This window comes from Mobula birostris, chromosome 6, assembly GCF_030028105.1.
Source record: "Mobula birostris isolate sMobBir1 chromosome 6, sMobBir1.hap1, whole genome shotgun sequence".
NCBI classification, from domain to species: domain Eukaryota; kingdom Metazoa; phylum Chordata; class Chondrichthyes; order Myliobatiformes; family Myliobatidae; genus Mobula; species Mobula birostris.
The window spans coordinates 83966928-83989031 of record NC_092375.1 but is presented as its reverse complement, the minus strand read 5'-3'; the positions used below and the strand labels follow the sequence as shown (position 1 = coordinate 83989031).

General features: G+C 39.9%; 1 protein-coding gene across 2 annotated transcripts in view; it reads right to left on the bottom strand.

Annotated features, from left to right (window-relative positions):
- The window catches only part of LOC140199151 (integrator complex subunit 6-like), a 121676-nt gene extending 100148 nt beyond the window's left edge, over window positions 1-21528 (bottom strand). Inside the window, exons 1-3 of one of the 2 annotated variants that reach the window (XR_011886356.1) lie at window positions 20978-21528; window positions 20721-20798; window positions 16916-17065 (exon numbers count right to left, since the gene is read on the bottom strand). Coding sequence is in view for 1 of the 2 variants with exons in the window: in XM_072260756.1 (XP_072116857.1) it covers window positions 16916-17065; window positions 20721-20798; window positions 20978-21088 (339 nt within the window). In the remaining variant the exon portion in view is untranslated. The remainder of the gene's footprint in view (window positions 1-16915; window positions 17066-20720; window positions 20799-20977) is intronic. The other variant, XM_072260756.1, reaches the window with a different exon arrangement.
- Window positions 21529-22104: the final 576 nt, after the last annotated feature.

The following is a 22104-nucleotide window of genomic DNA, read 5'->3' as shown; positions in this document are numbered from 1 at the left end:
AATATGCAAATCATGCTTCAAGGTTGCATTCATTCTCGAGATAAGAGTGCAAAGAAAATCACAATGGGGAAAAAGTAGTAAAACTAGAACTAAACCCATCATCCATTCCACATCACAAATTTCAAAGCTTATGTCTACCCAGCTCCAGAAAAATGAACCTGGTGGCAAACTTAATCAGTTTACTGATAATGCATCAAGGGAAAGACAACACATGTGGTAGGTTTTCAATAAAAAGAGAAAGTGCTCAAAATACTCAGCATGTGTTTTACAAGCTTTACTTTCAATTAAAGATGAGACCTTCCCATCCACTGCTTGCTGATTTGATTATAATGAATCCAAATTTAGACTTTCAAAACTAATTTTGACTATGACTATGCTGGACAGATAGGCCAAAAGCTGGCTGAAGGATATTGGGAGGGGAGAAAGTCAGCTCCTGGATAAAGTAGCAAGTCCAAAGTGAAAGGAGCTATTTTACACTGATGGCACAAAGTAAACAGAACCAGGATGTATTGAATCTCAAGTTTGCACACTAGTTTGCCAAGTGCTCAAAATAATCTCATTCTTCTATTTCTCATGTTTGTAACAAAGTACTTAAGTCTATCTTTTTATATCTTAAGCAATTTATGGACTATTTTCAAAGGTATTCCCAAATCTACCCATCAGAGAAAAAGGAAAAAATCTTAACACCACTATCACATTTCCGACTTAAACCCACTCAAAATTATTCACTGGCTAGGCTTAGGCAGGTGCCCTGTGACCTAAACTGGGAAGCATTTAGTACATGCAAAATAAAAGCAGGGGTAAGGTCTAGTGCCTGCTCTACATTTAACTACTCCTGACTCATTTTTACATCACATTACTGACGTCCACTGTCTCCATACTTCTACAAAATCCAAAAATATATCTCTCTCTGCTCTAAAGAAACTCAGCTGTGGAAGCCTAGTTGCTACCCTCTGGATGAAGAAATAATTCCTTTCATTTCAGTTTTGATGGGTAATTTCTTACTTTGAAACTATGACCCAGAGGTTCTTGACACCCTAGCAAGTTGAACAATGCCTTTATATATGCTGACTAGCTTAAGAATATTAATATTTCAATAACTTCTCATCCTTTAAACTTTAGCCCCAGTCTGCTCACTCTCCCTTCACAGGTTAACCCCCTCACCCTATCACTCAGGCAAACTATCATAACCCCTCTTCTGATGGAGAAACTACATTCGTATACCATATTCTACGTGTGGGTGGTCTCAACAGAGCTGGATATAATTAAAGTAATACATCTTCACTCTTGTATTTGAATCCTAATGCAATAAAGATTTGTCTTCTTAATCGCTTACTGTAAGAATGCATTTATTTTTGCAGATCCCATGCAAAGACAATCCCAACAATACTACCCTAGCTACAGCCTCCCAACACAAACGATTTAAATATTCACTAGCTTCAAAGTTGAACGACACTAGTTAGTTATCCGTATTAATCATTTGCCTAGCATTTACAAACTAGTACGAAAACACAATGCACGATAACATGGATGAATAAATTCTTGTTCCAAATTTCAGTAGCATAGTACACAGTATTACAGCGCCAGTGTCCCAGGATCAATTCCGCTCCAGTCTGCAAGGAGTTTGTCGGCCCTCCCACGATCACTTGGATTTCCTCCTGGTGCTCCAATTTCCTCCCACATTCCAATGACGTACATGTTAGTAGGTTAGTTGGTTAGCACAGGCTTGTTGGGCCGGACAGCCGTGTTACTGTGCTGTATCTCCAAGAGAAATTCCAAATGATTAATTCTTTTAGAAGGACCAAAGCATAAAATGAGAGAACAATCCCAACATGGCACTGTGGGATTCAAATTCTGTTAATCTTCAATTTGAAAGATCTGCAAAAGGTCATTTCAAACTCCAAATGACTTAATGACCTTCAGGAAAGGACATCTGTCATCCTTTTCTACTTGCAACGTCGGAATTTGAACAATTTGTCCAATCTGCCCTCTGAAAAGGCTGAAGCCACTCAGCCTATCACAAATCAAAATAAACAGGATAAAAATTATTAACTCAGCGTTCTGATATGTAAAAGCTAGTCTCTAACTAAGTTCTCATCATAACATTAAGTTTCTAAAACTGGGAGAGACATTCCACTAACTCAGCCTAACCCAATTGTACTTAAAAGAACTGAACCATTCAGATATCAGTGAAGATTCCTCAATGCTGTGCCACCTGTAGGTCAATCCCATGAGAGATGATGGTACACAGGTATATGAGCAGGAAGTAGCAGCCCTGGGTGTACAGAACATCGATCCACAACATATAGGCTCAAGGCTTCAGACCAAACATACCCAAGTGAAACATCTGCTGATTATTACCATCCTCCTGTGACTGATGAATCAGCACCTCTCCACATTGACAAAAAAAAATTCCATCACTAGGACCTGCTTGAAAGCAGAATTACTGACCAAGATGGCAAGAACTAAAAGGACAAAATCCATTCTGCCACAGCAGGTTCAACCAATGCAATAGATAAAGGGAATTAAACTGCTTGTGGATGTGTTCATTCATCCATGACAGCATTCGTAAAAGTGAGGTTTGTTGTTGTTGTTGTTTTTTTTTAAAATACTTATTTCTCAGAGGGCATTCTCCATGTTATCCAGCATCTCACTCATACTAAATGAGATATGGGACAAATCTGGCAGTTCAAAACCAGCTATTTATGAGTTTGGTTCATTTGCAACAGAAATGTGAATCACTACAAACTGTAGTCTCCTGACCAAGTATAATTCTATCATTACAAAGAAGCAGGGATATCAATTGTAGTTCTACTCATAATAACAGCTTGTCATGAGCAGCACCAAACTGAACTAAGATAGGAAATGTTAACAGCCAACAGGGGGTACACAGATGAAGCATTCATTGATAAGTACTGAGTTAGAGATCAATTGTTGCTTTCTCCTGAGATGACTATCATCATGGAAGCCATATTCAGCTAATATGATTCACTGTTATAATCAAGAAATGGCTCAGTGTACTGGACACAGTGAAGGCCCCGGCATCATGTATACCAGTGCTTATATACTTCCCACTCCCTTTAAACTCACTAGGTTCACTGAAATTGTGCAACTTCAATTGTGTCATGTGAAATAAAAGTATGGGGTAGTACAAGTAATATCCAATAGTACAGACCAGCACTTCTGGATTGATGAAACTAAGCAGATTTATGGCTTGGCACAGGTTAGGTGGGCCAAAGGGCCTGTTTCTGTGCTTCAGTGTTCTATGACTCCATTATTGGAGTTTTACAACAGTTTACATCTGATTTACAAACAGGGCCAATCTAATGTAGTGAGCTCCCACCCAGTCTCCTCACACAGCAGTGCAATTGGAAGTGTTACTGACAGTGCTATTAAGAGGCATTTACTCCAATGACATGCTCACCTATACCCAGTTAAGTTTGACCAGGAGAGCTCAGCGCCAGAACTCAGCACCAGCTTATTCCAATCATGAACCAAAAGAGCTGATTTTCAGACCTCAGAACTCTAGACAGTTGAACTCCAGACCTTAACCTTGGCCTTGTACAGCGTCTGACAGTGTGGCCCCAGTAACCTGAATTCAAGGGGAATAAACGCCAATGGATAGTGTCACACCTTGTACAACAGAAGACCGTGGTTGGTTTTGCGATCAGTCATCACAAACACCACTGGACCTCTGATATTACCAAAGTTCCTCAGAACAATGTCCTAGGCACAACCATTTTCAGCTGCTCCTCCACCACCTGGTTAGAAGAGGGGATGTTTATTAATAAATACAAATTAAAATGGCCCACATTCAGGCATGACTAATATATGGCAAGTACCATTCATCTTATAGTCCAGAGAATTAATTTCCAAGTGTTCTATGACCAGCCTTCACATTCAATGGTATTACCACAGCCAAGTCTGTCAGTGACATCCCAAGGGAATGACAGCTCATGCAACCACAGACACAGTGGCTACAAAAGCAGGTCAGAGACTAAGTAAAGCAACCACCACCCAAAACATTCATTCTTTCCACCACTGCAGTATGAATGGGTAGAGTCCACAAAATGCATTGCAATTATTTGCTAAGCATAGTCCAACAGCTCCTCTCAAATCCCCAGACCCTTTCACCAAAGGCACTCAATACCTAAAAGTATCCCTACAAGTCACACTATCCTGTCTTGAAAATAAATCACCGTCTCTTTAGCACTATGACAACCTACATTCATAAATATACAAATCTCATTAGAGCTGTGGTGATTAAAATAAACTCAACATATAACCGTGCAGCACAGTACAGGTTCTTCAGTCCACAATGTTGTGCCTCTTACTCTACTCCAAAATCAATCTAATACTTCCCTCCCACATAGCTCTCCATTTCTGTCACACATGTGCCTGTCTCTTAAACATCATTGATGCATCTGCTTCGACTGCCACCCCTAGCAGTGCATTCCACACACCAACCACTATCTGAGCAAAAAACCCTCTAACATCATCTGAAAATTTTCCTCCAATCACCTTAAAACTGCACCCTCTTGTATTAGCCATTTTAGCCAAATGGGAGTCCACACCATCAATGTCTGTTATTATGTTATACAACTCTATCAAGCCACCTCTCATTCTCCTTTGCTCTAAGAGAAAGGCACTAGTTTACTGAACCTCTCCTCAGAAGGTGGCTCACCAGCAACTTATTCTGCAGCCATTAGCAATGGAAAATTTAAAGCTGGAGTTTGACTCAGAGCAATACAGCAGCGACGAAACCCTTAAGCTTGAACCCATGCACAGTGCTCACATAATTAGACCCAAATCCCTGTTTTCAGCCCCACCCTGCCGTGTAGCTATCCACGTGCTTCTTTAGTGAAACCATTGTACCTGCTTGAACCACTTCATCTGTGAAATAGGTGCACCAGGTCACTTCTAAGTATTTCCCCTCACCCTAAATCTATGCTCCCGAGTTTTGGTCTCACCAACCCTTAAGAAAAATATTTATCACACACTTTATCTACGCCTTTCACTTTTTAAAATATTTCTATAAGGTCGCCTCTGATTCTCCTACATTCCAAGGAATAAGGGCCTTGTCTGGCCAATAACTCACCCTATAACTCAGGCCCTCTATTCCTCAAATCTTTACTGCATTTTCCAGTTTAACCACATCTTTCCTATAACAAGGGATGAAAACTACATGGTACTCCAATTGCAGCCTTATCAACAATTTGTGCAACTGCAATATAATGTATGAACTCATACTCTCATTGCCCTGACTGAAGGCCAGCATGCAAAATGCCTTTCTCTGTCTTCCTGTGATGCCATTTTCAACTAACTTGTTCTCCTGGGGCCCTTCTGTTCCAATATGTGCCCTAGTGTTGTACCATTGATAACACAAGTCCTACGTTGGTTTGACTTTACAAAATGCATCACCTCATACTTAACTGTATTGAAATACATTTGTCACTCCTCAGCCAACTTCCTTAACTGATCAGGATCCCTCTAAACTACAATTTTAACCTTTTTCCACCATCAGCAACACCTGATTTCATGTCACTTGAAAACTAAAGGTTGGTTTATACTTGTACATCAAATGGACGCCGTAGGTATGGCATAGCTGCAAACCCTACACTGTAGCCTAATGCGCACCTCTCTCAAAATGCAACTACGCGTCACAGCAACGCAGACCGAAACAACTGTGACTGGTCCGCTTGGTAGCATCGCATTTCCTCCTACGCTGTAATAGCTTCCCATTGGGCAACTGAAGGGCAAGGAAGGAGCTGTGGCTGCAATGCTTTCCATAAAGCTTTACAGACCTCCAAAATTGTGGAGGACACATTTCGCTTTTGCAAAAGACCTACATTAGTACCTGTTTTCGTTAACCGAAAGAGGATTTTCGCTTTTACGAAAAAAGACACTCGCTTTAATCTTGTTTACCCTAAGAAAGACTACCATGACCATGAAGCCTTGCACGGGCAGGTGTGTGCGCATGAGTGACATGCCTATTTTTCTCGACAAATCAATTTTGGCTCAAAATTCTTGATTCTATTAAGTGATACTACACTGTACATACAGAAAATTCACCCTCCTTCAGTTGCAGTCACCGTTTGAAGTTAGAGTTTTTTCGTGTTGAGTTTCAACACAAAGAAACTCAGTGGCATAGAAACCCCACCACCAACTAGCGTTTTGGCGGTGAACTGCAGAGCGACGCAGACACACCAGCGCACAAGTATAAATGCTCACAACGGCGTAGCCCACTTGCGCAGGCTACAGCGCAAGCTAGTACGCACAAGTATAAATCAGCCTTTACTGATCATTTATACATTCACAACCAAGTCATTTATATGAACATCAAATAACATGGCTTCCAACACACACTTGTGGCACACCACTTATAAATCAGCCTCCATTCCAAGAACCAACCTTCAGACACCACCTTCTGCTTTCTACATCCAAGTCAATCTTGTACCCACCTAGCTCTCCCTGAATTTTCTGCAACTTAAACTTCCAGACCAGCTAGTTCCAGGACCTTCTAGAAGGCCTGGCTAAATTCCAAATAGACAACATTCACTGCCCTACCCAAATTCACCTTAATGGTTACCCCTTCAAAAGTCTTAAGGTTTGTCAAGCTTGACTTCCCATGCACAAAGCCACAAAGATTCCTCCAAATCTGACTCCACTTATCCAAATACCAGCAGATCCAGTTTCTCAGAATTACCTCCAGTAACTTCTCCAGTACTGACGTCAGCCCTTACCGGTCTTTAGTTGTCTGTCTTTGCTACCCTCCTAAAACAATGGTATATCAGTATCCTTCCAATATTTTGGAATTTCACCAGTGCTAGTGATGAAACAACTATATCTACAAGGCCATCCACAATTTCCTCTCCAGCATCCCACCAAGCCCAAAGTTGACGAACAAATAGGCTATTTATAGATCAGGAGAAATCTGGATAATGCAATGTCATACTGGTCAGAATTGCAACACATCAAAAAATCTTAACATACCTGTCCAAAAGTTTTAAAATCTGCTAGACTCAAATGAAGTATTGGTTCCCTTATGGCAAAAAAAAAGTGCACTTGAAAGGAATTAAATAAGTCTAAAATGATAAATTAATGTTAATTATATTCACTGTGGAGCACCTAAATTCTAAATTATCAAGTACTCTCCAGGTACATCTATATCTTTGGGGCAATATTTTGCTGCCCTTACTACTCTACCCTATGTGCACTATCCAGCTTCATTTAAATAGTCAACTCTTATTAGTCCTTTGAACTGGCTGGCAAGCTACTTCATTCAGGCAGCAATTAAGGGTGGATAAAGATGTTAGTGTAATAATGATGACCACATCCAATAATCTACAAAGCTGTCAGTGCTCGTTTCCATCCAATATCACTTGAGATAATAGAACAAGCCAACTGACCAATAAGCAAAGCAAATATTATTCAACAGATTTGAGAATCAAACAACTTTTCACTTTCAATGGGAAGTTATATGGTCAAGCTCCATTTCAGAGATCTGACTCAAATGAAGTGGTGTTCAATTGAAGCACGCCACATTGTCAAGTAAGCAGATTTTCCTCCAATTATTTTAGCTGCCTTTTATTTCACAGTCTATTACTAAAACAATTTTTTCAATTATCTTTTGGCACTTTGAGATCTTGTTGCACAAAAATTGTATTGACTTGAAGTAGAGCCAGGGACTTGAAAACTGTTTCTCACTGAAAGTCATTTCATTATGTTTATGTCAAGCTGGGCATTTACTGCAGTTGTAGTTGTATGGTAGCATAAGAAAAAGGAACAGTAGTCCCATAAAGATCTTGACTGTGCAAAACCTTATTCCCTCCACCTGTCTTAACACATATCCCATGACTTTTGATGGCCAAGAATGTTAGTCACAAATAAATGTGCTAATTTAAACAGAATGACACAATAATCTACAGCTCTTTGCATTTAAGTTTTTTTTGTACGTTTGACCATAAGACTAAAGAAAAATTAGGCCATTGCGTCCACTTCACCATGCAATCATGACTGATTTATTACTCAACCCCATTCTTCTGCCTTCTCCCCTTAACCTTTGACACCCTCACTAATCAAAAACATATCAACCTCTGCCTTAAATATACCCAATGACTTTGTCTCCACAGCCGTCTGCAGCAATGAATTCCACATTCACCACCCTCTGGCTAAAGCCATTACCTCCTCATCTCTGTTCTAAAGAGACGTCCTTCAATTCTGAGCCTGTGTCATCTGGTCTCCCACAAGAGGGAACATCCTCTCCACACCCATTCTATCTTGACCTTTCAATATTCAACGAATTTCAATGATATCCTCCCCCTCACCCACCCCCCCAAACACACACATTCTTCTAAACTTCAGCAGGTACAGGCTCAGAGCCATTAAATGCTCCTCATACATTAACTCTTATATTCCGGGATCATTCTCATGAACCACGTCTGGACTCTCCAATGCCAGCACAAGGCACCCAAAACTGCTCAGGATAATCCAAGTACAGTCTGACCAATGTCTTATAAAACCTCAGCATTACATCTCTGCTTTTATATTCTACTCAAATATCTCCCAAATTAAGATTGTCCATTTGTTGAAAATGTCCCCATTTGCCAAATCAATTGTTTGCAAAATCTGGTCTCCATTTACTTATTACATAACTTTGTTCTGGGGTATCTGCCTCTATTTATTCTCTCCCCAATCTATCCATTGTGGCTTTCTGGTGATTCTGCATGACACTTTTCAAAACTGCTTCACCTTTTTTGAAGGTGTGGTGCTAGAGGTAAAAATAAAATCTCCAAAGCTGGTATGGTGAAGCATCAAAACCTTTAATATTCTACATCTGTAATTATTAGCAAACCTTCTATTACACTTTTCATTAAGTTTTATACCCAGTTGTTCCATTTTAGGAACCAATGCACATGGACTTCCTAACCCTTTATGAAATCACTCATTGTGGCTACCTCTCATTTTAATATTTTTTCTTTGACTAGAAATGGAGAACCTTGCACTTAACTACATGAAGCTAACTTTCTTTGATAAACATGCCAATTTATCAACTCGGCCAAATTCACGCTGCCATTCACACCACTTACCTTGTCACTAAATAGTGTCATTCCCTGATTTTGATATGGTTTTCTACTAAGTAATTAAAGTACTGATAAATATGAATAGTTGGATCTCCAGTAAATATACCACAGCATTGCCAATTCAAATAACAGAATGGTCATTTTATTAATGTACAACCCAGAGGGACTGATAATTGCATGAACAGATGAACAGTAGAAATTACATTATGGCAGCTTGTAAAATTAAACATTTTAAGAACTAATCTGGGGGGGGGGGGGGGGTGGAGTTCATCAGTCCTGTTGACTATAAGCCTAGTGAATCCCCCAGATCTTGACAGCCCTCACAAAAAAAACCTTTCAATTGCATAAAACTCTACAGGTGATCTGGGCATGACATGCAATGTCTGGCACCAAACAAGGTCATCTTCAACAATATTGAAGACATACGTAAGACACAAAAATAGGTCCCATGAATAAGTTATTAGAGGAACAACATCATGTCAAAAACATGCCTTTCAGCCCAAATCCTACAACCACCTGCTTTAGAAAAATCCATACTTCCAGCCCATAATGTCCCAGTAAAACACTTCCAAAAATATGGAAGTTCCACTAGTATGTCCAGTCCTCAAGCAGAACCATTTTATCACAACCAATTGCTGACTCAATCCACTCTGAATCATTAGTAAAATGGAATAGAAGGAGCTGGCAATATTGCACTCAAGTCACACTTAATAACCAGTAACCTGCTCAGATTTTACTGTCTTGACATCAGTCAATGATTTGCTTTTAAAACAAAGTAACAGCATGTTCTCTTTGAATGCTACCATGTATTTCAAAACTCCAATTATATTCCCAAACTGCCATAATGCAATCTGAACTAATTCTTTGGATTAGATCAAATTTAGGGAAATTTTAACCATCTTAATGAATAAAAACACTTCTAAGATCCATTTTAAATGTTACAAAAAAGCCAAGATCTTGAGTTTCATGTACTTGTTTTTTCTTAAATATTTCAGGGAAAACAAATGAAGAGGACTTGATGAACAAAGATTAAACCTCTAAAGAAAGAACTTCAGGTTCAAAAAATTTTAAATACTGTATAAATGTAATTGATTTCTAAAATCAGTGGGCAAAGTAATTTTTATAACATTTTTCATGTCAACACTGCTAATTACTGGCAGCACTCAGCTCACCAAAAATGTTTGAGGGCTTACATGCCACTTTGAATACTTCAGCAATCCATAATTTATAGGAGCACTGCACATCAGCAGTACCAACAGAGATGACAGAATCAAGAGCCACTTGTTTAATACAGTAGATCCTCAACCTTATGGAACTATTCAAAGAACAAAAAGTTTATAAAAATATTTTCCCTTTGGGACAGCATTAAATATGGGATTTTAAATACTAAAGAATCACTATGAAACATGAAGGTAAAGAAAAACTTAGCTGCGGTGAGAATGTGGAATTGGGTTTCACCCACAGCAATGTAATGAGTTCAAAAGAAAAAAATATAAGAGGAAAAGTTTAAGAAAAAAAGGATAGCTTTAGTGGGCCTTAATAGATTGATAGTAAAGTTAAAATGGGAAGATACAGGACATGAACAACAGACAAAATAACAAATTTCTGTATGTAATTCCTTCAAGGTCCATCATAGTCTTGGCCCAACAACACACACTTAACATCCTGATAAATACAAAGTAAATCTAATCGGATCATCTCCTTTAATGTGTATGATACAGACAGCATTATAAAAGTATTGCATTAGTGAATGAAATTTCTCGTAATGTCACAAGAACACAAAGGAAACAATGGAAAAGTTTCCATTGCACGAAACACAGACATCATTTAAATAAGTCTTGGGGAAGTGTACATTAAGGTTGCATACATCATACAGTAATTAAATGTTGGCATGTTAACTGCAACAATTGATGCAGTAGCCTCCCTCAACAGCCAAATGTCTCAATGCAATACTCAATGTTGAGCTAAATAAAAGCAAAACAGAGAGAAAAAAAAAACACACATAGCGGAAATCTGAAAGAGTTAAAAGTAGTGGAAATAATTAGCTCAGGCAACACCAGAGAAAAGTGTTACCATTTCCGGTCAGCTACCCTTCATAACTTGGAAAGGAGATAAAAATGCTTAAAATTTACTTTAAAACTCCTTCTCAGTTCTGACACAAAGAGTCTTGGATTCAAAGCACTGAGTTTCTCTTTTTAGAGATATTATCTGAGCCACTAAGTCTCCCAAACAAATTCTATTCTCATTTTCAGTTAGCGGATCTTAACACAGCTAATTAGGTTACAATGGTCATGAACATCCAATATAGCAAAGCAAGGCAGAGGTAATTATGGTTAGTCATCACTGAAGAGTTAATACATCCACCTCTCCTACTACACTTTTCATAAAGATCACAGTATCTTTATCAAAATAGATTTGCATGATGTCAGGCAGCTGGGAAGGTACAGAAGGAAAAGTGGCCTTGATGAAGAATGTACTTAGATAATAAAGCTGGTCATACCAAAGAATGAACCAATTAAAGGCAAGCAATAACTGAAACTCTGTATCACCAACCCCAAACTAGAACACAGATGTTTTTGTGACCTGATTGATCAAGCCTGGAATCCAAGTTTAAAAATAGTTACATGTATTTTTAAAAGATGAAGAAACTGAAGTCTTCACGATAACAGAAAAGAACTTATTCCACTGCATGTGTAAATAACCTGTAGGAATTCTAATGCCACAATGCTTGGAATTCTTGTTGGAAAAAACAGATTTTCCATTGGAATAGACATGCAATTCTTACCAAACTACAGTTGTATTTTTCTTTTTGGTTCACAAGCCAATCATATTAAGTTATACACTACTTAAATCAAAAGTTAACTCATTTTCAAAGGTGTATTAATGAAAATCATAGTACGAGTATATGTTCCAAAAGTTCTGCCCATCTCAATCACTTAAAATACTTGATATCTATTTAGAATTTATTAGACAGAAAGTTTAACTTCCAATTACTGTTACTTTTAAAATCCAAAAAAGTCCTACATTTAGATTTTTAGCTGAAACCAGGTACCAATGACAATGCTCAATCTAAGACCACCACCTATTTGCATCAATGTAGTCTGTGCAGAAACTTTCACACTTTATGATCAGGGACCCAGGGCACTGGTCCTGTAGCTTGTTGTGTGAGACTTGGAAGGTATTATACAAAATCAACCTTTATGACTAATTCTAATTATTTAAACACATTTACAACTTGGTTGATCAGTCATTCGCACTGTGGAATAAAGCTCAAATCTCTGTAGTAGCAGAGGCAACCTAAAACATGATTTCTGTCCTTTTGACAAGAATTGTGTGAAGTAGTAAGAATAACAAGCCAAAAATGGCAATCAAAACAACTGATTGTTCTTCATTTTTAGGAAATAAAACTATCTCAGCCATATATGCCAATTTACTATTACAGATGGTTCCCAAGAAGAATTAGGACCCCTTGTGCCCCTTTGGAAAACTAAAGCTCCTTTTGTTTGCAGATGAATAATTAAATCTATTATTTCTTTCACTGTGTGCACACAGAAAGTTCTACAAAATACACCTTCAGTTAATCCACATTCATGTAAAAAGGAAAAAGTGACCAGAAGTGACATGGTTATCTGTTTCACAACTATCAACTCTGTTTTATCAGCATGAAGCTTGAAGCAGAGACCAACAGAAACATATTGCAACAGTGCCAGTGATAGCACTACTTTATAACCATGAAAAATAATATTACAACTTCAAGTTGACTTCTACCAGGTCTATTTAATGATTGTATTTTCCAGCAAAGTGTAATTAAGTAATCTGAAAGGAGGCCCAAAATCTAAGTTGCACAGAAACTTAATACAAATGAGAAGAGACTGAGAAACTGCCAGACGCAGTCACTGGTGAACTCTTCTAAATTGCTCAGCATAGAACAAAATTTGCTCTCTCAAGCTGCAGTTGGTAATTATACAGGTGTCAGCATGAAGCAATTCAACTGTCTTTTGTAACTCCCCCCAGCACAACATCAAAGTTGTTAGACATCCATACCAGAATCCTGACCAAGCCCGAGATCAGTTGAACTATAGAAAGGAAGCAGGATTTTGATTTATCCTCATTTAATGGAGATTAAATGGGAAGGCTTGTACAGGGTTCTGAGTTGGATGATCAGCCATGATCATACTGAATGGGCTTGAAGGGCCAAATGGCCTACTCCTGCACCTATTTTCTATGTTTCTAGATATCTGACAAACCAATGAATACCAATTAATTTTGAAGTCATTTTTCAATCGTTCCTAAAACTGTAGTAACTCGTATACTAATTTTAATCTGTGCATTCTTGACAATCTCATTTCCAGACATAGTGAGGACAAATGGAAAATTCTCACCAAATTACAAGCGACTCAGATGGATTTCAAATATAGTTATAAGCAGCTAAACTCCACTTGATGGATTTTTCTGCTTTTTGAAATGGAAGAGGGTGTACTTTTGGTTTTAGCCATTTAAAAAGTAGCAAAAGTACATTCTTGCCCAAGTAAAATGGACTTCACTACTGTACAAATGACAGTATGATCCAGAATGGACACACACAGCCACCCCATCTGAGTCTACTCTAAATGAGATTTTGTAAATAGGTGAAATATCCAAATGAAAAAGATCCACCTGGCTGAGATGAGCACCCCACTCCCATCAGGCTCGATCACTTGCTGTTGGGACAAAAACTGGATCAATTTCAGCATTGATCCCTCATTCAATAAGTCACTTGGTTAATTGTTTAGGCTTTCACCTAAAATGGCTTCTTGGCTAAAGTACTGAAGGGCACCGAGGACATGCTAAATCATTGAGATTCTTCAGGTCCAAATATTACAGGACATTTGAAAGAAAGACCTACCTTACAAAACAAAAAAAATAATCAAGGTACAAGTTGATGATAATTACTCAGTTTAAAATTGATATTTTCATTGAGCAATGACATTAAAACAAAATGCTTTATCTTTGCCTTCTATGAATGTCTGAATTAAAATAATGAAATATTATGTGAAAATTTTCTTTCAAATCCATTTAAGACAGACATATTGACGATTGTAGGCAAAGTAGGGCAGTATGAAGCAGAAGTTCTCAGCCTCAGCTTAGCTATCGGACTGCAGGGTTAATACAGAGGAAATATATTTCTTTACCCTTCAATAACCTTTTCAAGTTAATCATCCATTAGGCAGCCCTACACTCTGATAAAGAGTTTTAACAGAGCACAACTCATGAGTGCCGAGACAGCAAGAACTTTAAAGCTCCGAAGAAAATTTCAAATCACATCTTCAAAGGCTGTGTTTAATAGCATCAGCACAGCACCTTTGAAACTTGATGTTGGATCAAATATAGCTCACTTTCTTAGTGAGTATCCAAGGTGGTTAGGTAAAACAAATGGAAACTTTTCCTGAAGGCTTGTCTCAAGAATAACTTCCCTTAAAATTAGTCTTTCATAAATGTTTGGCCTTGTTTTGTATTTTCAGAGGAATGTTTAAAGGTCAAAATAGTGAGGGAGTATTTACAAACTATAAAATATGTGCTGTAACTTACACGGCAAATACAGTTCCCTGTTTTTGAAGAGACATATGCTTTTAATCACAACCATCTCCCATAGAATATCAAATAAATTGGTCAAAGTAACTTTTAAAGTGTTGAAATCTTTCAAGCCAAAAAGTTATGCAGCAGATCTAAATGTATAAATACACACACCTACTTTAGCTACATCATGAACACAAATGTTTTATACATTAATTTAAAAAAAATGTCAAAGGCAGCTAAAATATTTGGACATCTAAATTTTTTCTAGCTTGGAAATATTATGTGGAATGATTCCCATCCACCAGTACATACACCAAACAGTTGCTGCTCAAACTTCTATCAGTTCAGGAGCATAATGGTTCAACAGCAAGATTCAAGTTCTGTGTACACTTGCTGGCCACAGTAAGCATTAGGGATCTAAACTTAATGGTCACTTTATTAGGTACATCTGCTTGTTAATGCAAATATCTCATCAGCCAATCATGTGGCAGCATCTTAATACACAAATTGAGCACGCAGACATGGTCAAGTGGTTCAGTTGTTCAGACCAAACATCAGAATGGGGAAAAAATGTCATCTAATTAACTTTGACCTAGGAATGATTGTTGCTGCCAGACAGGGTGGACTCAGTATCTCAGAAACTGATCTACTGGGATTTTCATGCACAAGTCTCTGGAGTTTACAGAGAATTGTGTGTTTAAAAAAAAACACAAAACATCCAGTGAGCAGCAGCTCTGTGGGTGAAAACATCTTGTTAGTGAAGACAAAAAGAGAATTGCCAGACAGATTCAAGCCGATAGGAAGGTGGCAGCAATTCAAATAAACGCACGTTATAACAGTGGTGTACAGAAGAGCATCTCCAAACCACGATACGTTGAACCTTTAAGTGAATGGACTACAGTAGAAGACCACATACACACACACACGAGCCACTTTATTGGGTACCTCCTGGATCAAATAAAGTCCTAAAAGACAGGGTCTCGGCCTGAAACATCATCTATTCATTTTTATAGATGCTTTCTGACCTGCAGAGTTCTCCAGCATTTTGTGTTTTGCTTTGGATTTCAGCATCTGAAGACTTTCTCATGTACCTAATAAAGTGGCCACCAAGTGTATAGTGCCATGCATTCTTTCCCAGATCTCAGACCACAAAGCTTAGAACAAGAATAAAACAACAGTAACAAGTCACACACCTAACCTTCAACAGGCCCAAGAAAATTTTAAATATTGTCGTGCAACATTTGTGAAATACACGTGGAACATGGGGCAAACACTTATAAATAGGACTAGCTTGGATAGGACATCCTGGTCTGAGACCAGTTGGGTCAAAGGGCCTGTTTTCGTGTTATGTATCTCTAATTTCCCATGTCCAATCGTATTTAAAGAAATTTTAAAGTCGACATAACATGTAGTTAGACGTTTTGAACTTTCGTACTTCTAGAAAATTCACTTTCATAGTCATGTGACACATACAAGGTGCATCGTATTTTGCTTCCCCAGTCTTGAAGACTTTTTCCTTGAGTGCTGCTCCATTGTTGCCACCAGTTGTCTCCAACAGCAAACATCAATGTGCTATCCAGCTACAGGTGTGGAAAGACGATCACTGAAGCCCAATCATGATGCCTTTGGCCAACTTATAACCTGAGGATCAATCTTTCTGTACTATGGGCTGGTTACTCACTAAATGAACTTGAAATCCAGGGAACCCACAGGTTTTATAAAAAATCCAAAAGACATTCCAGAAATATGAATTCCCTAAAGAAACTAACAACCATTTGTGTCAAAACTTACCAGTGCTTCACCTTGGAAAAACTATCACTCATTACTTAACACTTTCTTGATCCACTTCTCTCCAAAATGTTTTGCACTCACTTATCTACTCAAATGGCCTTCCTTCACAGTACAGAAAGCTGTAGTATTCTGCGTTCCAGCTACTTGTTAAATCTTTAGCACAGATCAGAAATTGCAATCATTAAATGACCCCGTTACCCACAGGGAATATCACATCAAAAAACTTGGCTGAACAGAGTCAGGGTTCAGGATCTTGCCTTTCTGCATGGAAAATACAAGGTCACTCAACTGGCAATGGAGTAAAAGGGAAACTAAGTCACTTAAATTGCCAAACATACACTAATATCATGTGTTCATGTGTTTTTTTTCCTGATTTGTTACTGTGAAAGGAACAGTTCCAGGGATTTTTTTTTTTTTTTTATTGTGCCTCTATGCAGAGCTTTTGTGATATATTTGGTAGAACTATATTTCTGTGTTAAACATACCTGCCCATAGTTGTCTATTCCAGTAACTAATCTATTTAAATTTAATAAATCAAAGGATGTCCTTAAAGACTGGCCAAGAGTTGACAGTCCTACAGCTTGAAGATTTTTCAATTCGTTCATGAACGTTGCATGGTTTTCCTTCCAGCCAGCCTGAAAAATAAAACATTTCAGTCATGTTCTCTCGTTTCCTGTTCAGAAATACTTCCAATTCTTTCATCACTTGTTACAAGGAGACAGCTTTCGCAGGTCATTTTAATAAGATGTCAACACAGAAAAAGCATAGAAATATTTCAGATTAATAACTTAATATGAAACATTTTTAAATTGTCACATTTTAATAGAATCTCTACACTGCAGGGCCTGGCTTCATTTTATTTGTTAAAGGCATCATCACTGAAATGGGAATACAGCTGCAGAGCCCATACCAACATGCACTTCATTCAAGTACCCTGAGCTTTGATAAGTGTTGCAGAATATGGTTTAAAAAAATTGCCATCCAATTTAATAAATTCAACTCCAGTACCTAAAAGGTTACTCATTTCATCCAGTCAACTTTATTTGGACCTCAAAACTGTTTTCAGTCTGGGCTGAGATTTGCTAATGTAATTCATATACAAAATCATTTTTAGCAAAAAAAGAGAAACTTAGCCCATTGGTTCACTAACATACTCCTCCAAAACAGCAATCCTTGAGCATCTCAGTCTTGATGAAAGGAAATTGGAGCATCGCTACTTGGAATATCCAATTTCCCCTCAAATTACAGCCAGCACAGTTTTGCAGCTAGTCAAACTGCCACCTCTGCACAGGTCTCATCCTGACACAGTTTACCATCTGTGACCACTTGCGATTCCTGTGGGTGCTCCAATTTCCACCCACATCAAGATCTGCATTGGAAGGTTAATTAGCCACTGCAGGCTCCCCCCTGTGTGCAAGTGAGTGGTACAGTTGAGGGAAAAATCAATCAAATATGGGGAGAATAAAAAACAGGATTATGTCAGATTGATACTGGATGGTTGATGGTTAGTGCACTCAATGGGATGAAAGGTCCTTTTTTATACTGCATCTCTCCATATCTCTACTACCAATCCATCTCCCCTCAACAATAAAACTAAGCAGTACTCTCCCACTATATGGCCAAGATGGAAATTCAGCAGCATATTCTTTCATCTTCTCCCTTCACAGAACACCACACCAATTCAGGAAACAACTACCCAATTTAAACAGCCTCTTGTGCAATAAAACATCCCAATGCACTTTACAGGAGTTTTATTAACAAAATTTGGCACAATCACATTCAAGCAGATGACCAAAAAGTTTGATAGATTTATTTTCAATGATCTGAGAGGCAGAGGGCTTAAAGATGGAATGCCTTGGTCTTCAGGAACAGCTTTAGCAGCCTCTACAATAATCAGAGATGATCAAGAACCAAAAAAAAATGTTTAGGCACAGATCTCAGAGAGCTGCACAAGATCACTGATAGATGCAACTGAACAAAGACAAGCATTTTTAATTGAGGCTCTGCTTAAGATGAGGGTCAGTAGACCTGAAGATAACGAATGACTAGGTCAATGTGAATTAAATCAAAAGACTGCAGATCTAGAATATGAAACAATGTAAATTAAGAGTTTTGCATGCCTTTAAGTTTAGAGTATAGAAAAAGCAACATCACCCAGGAGTGCATCAAAATTACCATTCTGGAATAACAAATGCACAAGTAAGGGTTTGAAGAGCATGGGAGCAGAAGCAAGTCACGTTTCAAAGGTTGAAACGTCATCTTTAATGATGTCTCAACTTAAGTTGGTACAATGATACCCTAAGGCAGAAAACATGTTGGTTCAAGTTTAAACATATGCCAAGGAAACTTGCCAGGTATTGAGTCCAGAGCATCAGAGTCTGTAACAGGGACTAAAAACAAACATTTGCAGCCTTCCAAAATTTACTTCTGTTTCTCTCCATCCACAGCAATACACCAAAGTTAGAAAACTGAAACTGTGGGAGGGTGGTGAGGAGACTGGACCATCAATCCAAAGATTACTAATGATCCAGAGACAAACCCAAATCCCATCACAGCAGCTGGAATATTTAAATGCAATTCATTTACTGGTATCAGCATTACTGACAAACAAATGGGTTGTTGTGAAAGGACAACTGGTTTACAACACTATCTGGATACCTCAACTGTACCCACGTCCCAAGATTGGATTAAGAAATAAAATGAGCATTCTTACAGAAACTAATTTGGGTTTTCAGATATGGCTGTGGCATAGCACGAGAATAAAGTAATTACTGCCACCTGAACTAACCAGCTATACAAGGATTAACCAATGCAAACTCAGTCTCCCAACCACCAATTCCATCCTTTCTCCAGTATTCAATTAATGTCCATCCAGCCTTGATGCCCTATGTTTCCAAATCTGCTTTAGACTATCACCTGAATAAAACCATATTTTCCTCATTCATCCTCAGAATACTGAGCTATTCCAATATACTCCTGGCTGGTCCTCTGTTCTCTTGCTCTTCACAAAGTTACCATCCAAAGATCTGTTGCCTGTGCCCAAATTCCACAAACTTGCCCTTCTGCATGCTTGCTAACCTACAGTAGCTCAGAGGGGGGGAAAAAAAAGGACCCACATTTAAAATTATCATCCTTGTTATCCCTTCTCATCCACGCCGCTAAGCTTCTGGGTAATCTCCTGCAGCACTACTACAATTGCAACCTCTGGATCATCTCGACTGCTATAACCCAAGATTCTGAAAATCTGCCCCTTTGGCTCAAACTACATTTTCCCCTGATCCAAAATGCTCCTCAAAATTTAGTCCTTTGATCAAGCTTTAAAACGTGTGCAGTTCAGTGCCAGATTTTGTTTGACAACACTTCTGCGAGTTGCCTTGAGACATTCAGCTCCGTTAAAGGTGCTAGGTTGTTGTTACCTAGAATTGGAAGAAGATATTTTAAATACAAATAATTTAACAAGATTACTGTTAAATTTCCAGTAGCAAATCTCAGCACCTGCTTCACATTGCCTTGATTTTTCCACGAGGATGTTGGCAAAGCCATCCCCAATTAGGTGATGATAACAGTGAGCAACTATCCTAAAGCACTGACAGACTTTTGGGGGAAAAATGTTCATATATGCTATTGCGGGTAAACTTCAGAATAAAGATCAGCGAAGAACAGAAAGCAATAGATCTTCCCAAATCATTCTAGTGTGCAGCTGAGAGGGAAGTTTGCTAATGGTAATGATTATATGAGCTTGTTGTCGATCTTGATTTCAGTAGCTAAGACTGTGGGGTGTGTCAAAGTACGTCCCACCCCCAGAAAATAATTAAAGCTTTATAGGGGACGTCAACCCTTAAGCAGCAAATCTGGGCACTTGACGAAGGCTGTCCTCCCCCTTAAAGGAACAAGTTTGGACATTTGACAAAGACTGCCCTTCCCCTTTAAGGACAACATCCTTGTGAAACTGAATCACGGAGGAATGTACCGACTTCACATCCAGTACAAAACAGTGGGGGTTGTTTTGAAACTGCCCGAGCTAGCTCTTTCCCATCAACTCCCTCCCCTCCCAACCCAACTTTTTTTTGTGAAATAAGGCGGCGTACCAGTCGTGATTTCCCCCCGCTCCCCCGGGCCCAGCAGCTACAACCGAGCCTCACAGGAAGAAGTCGGCCATGTTGGAGGTTCCCTGGCAGAGCGGCAGCCGCAATCCTTCTCTTGCCTTTCACACACAACTTAATAAAGGCTGATCGATCTCTCCTCCTTCCCCCCAACCCCCAATCGTTAGCGCCAGGGCACGGGTTTTACCTTAATACCGTAGGGCGGCTCATCGAACGACACCAACATGTACCTGTCCCCGCGGCTGGCAGGGTCGCGGGCCCGCAGCTGTAGAGACGGGGGGAATAAGATGGGGGGGGGGGTTGTAGGGAGGGAGAAGACAGAGAGAGGAAACACAAGTTAGAAGATCAACCACCGCCGCCACTGCGGGGCCTAAGGCCTCTCTCCCAACCCGGTTTTTTTTAAAATAAAAACTCCCATTGCTTTTTTAATTCCTTTTTTTTTACCTTCATGAAGGTCTCAACCGCGCCTTTGGCTATGTCCAAGTAGGTGGTGCCCAGATGGGTGCGCTGGCTCATGGAGGCGGACGTGTCTATGAGGAAAAGTAAGATGGGCATGGTGGAGGGGGTTATTTAGGGGGTCAAGCTGGGGTGGGGTGAGGTGAGGAGGGGGGCAATGTGTTGTCACCCGAACACCCTAGACAGGCGGCTAGCAGAAGGGGCGGGGGTTTGTACTCGAGATGGGGGGGGTGAAAGAAGGTGGGGTGAGTAGCTGAGCCTCAAATCTCCACAGCTGGACACCGATCGTTGAAGTTTGAAGGGGGAAGGGGGAAAGAAAGGAGATGGCAATGGTGGGAAGGGGCTGCAGGTGTGGGACGCCCGGCTTTGTTGTGTCTGCCTGTCACCTTTACCTCCAACCACTTCCCCCCTAAGAGCTGTGAGGCCGCTTCCCACGCCCCGCCACACGCACACCACCGCACTAGCTTAGCCAACCAGCCCCAGCTCTCTGCCTTTGCCTGCCGTGTGCCTGTCCCTCTCTTAAATGCCGCTCGGCACAACTTTGCTTCTCGTTTTGACTCCCTGCCCCCACCCTCCTCCACGGGGCCACGTGACGCGCTGCCGCCGCAGCCCTTTATTGGTCGCGAGTTGTCCCTTTCGTTTGCATATTAGGACACGCCGCCCCGGTTTGGCGGGGGAGGGACGCTGCTGCGCGGCGCAAAGCGGACCCGAGCCGCACACGTCAGTCCGCCCCCTTGTGCGCGTGCGCGGCTGGTTTTTCAAATCGCCTGCCTTCCAAAACCGCCTGGGTTTCTGCGCGTGCGCGCTGGGCGGGGACTGCGAGCCGGGTTTGCGGCCGATTTGGAGCGGAGGGTCTGTTCGCCCCGGCTCCGGTGAAACTTCATAAACCGCCCGTTCGGCCCATCTAGCCCATGCTGGCTTGTCTTCTGCCTAGTCCCATCTACCTGCCCGTGTCACTGGCAGCTGGTTCCACACTCGCACCACCCTCTGAGTAAATAAGTCCACCCGCAGGTGCCATTTAAATATTTTAACCTAAACCTATTCTAAATGCCTCATAAACATTACTATCATATCTGCTTCCACCACTTTTCCTGGCAGCCTGCTTCAGTCACCCA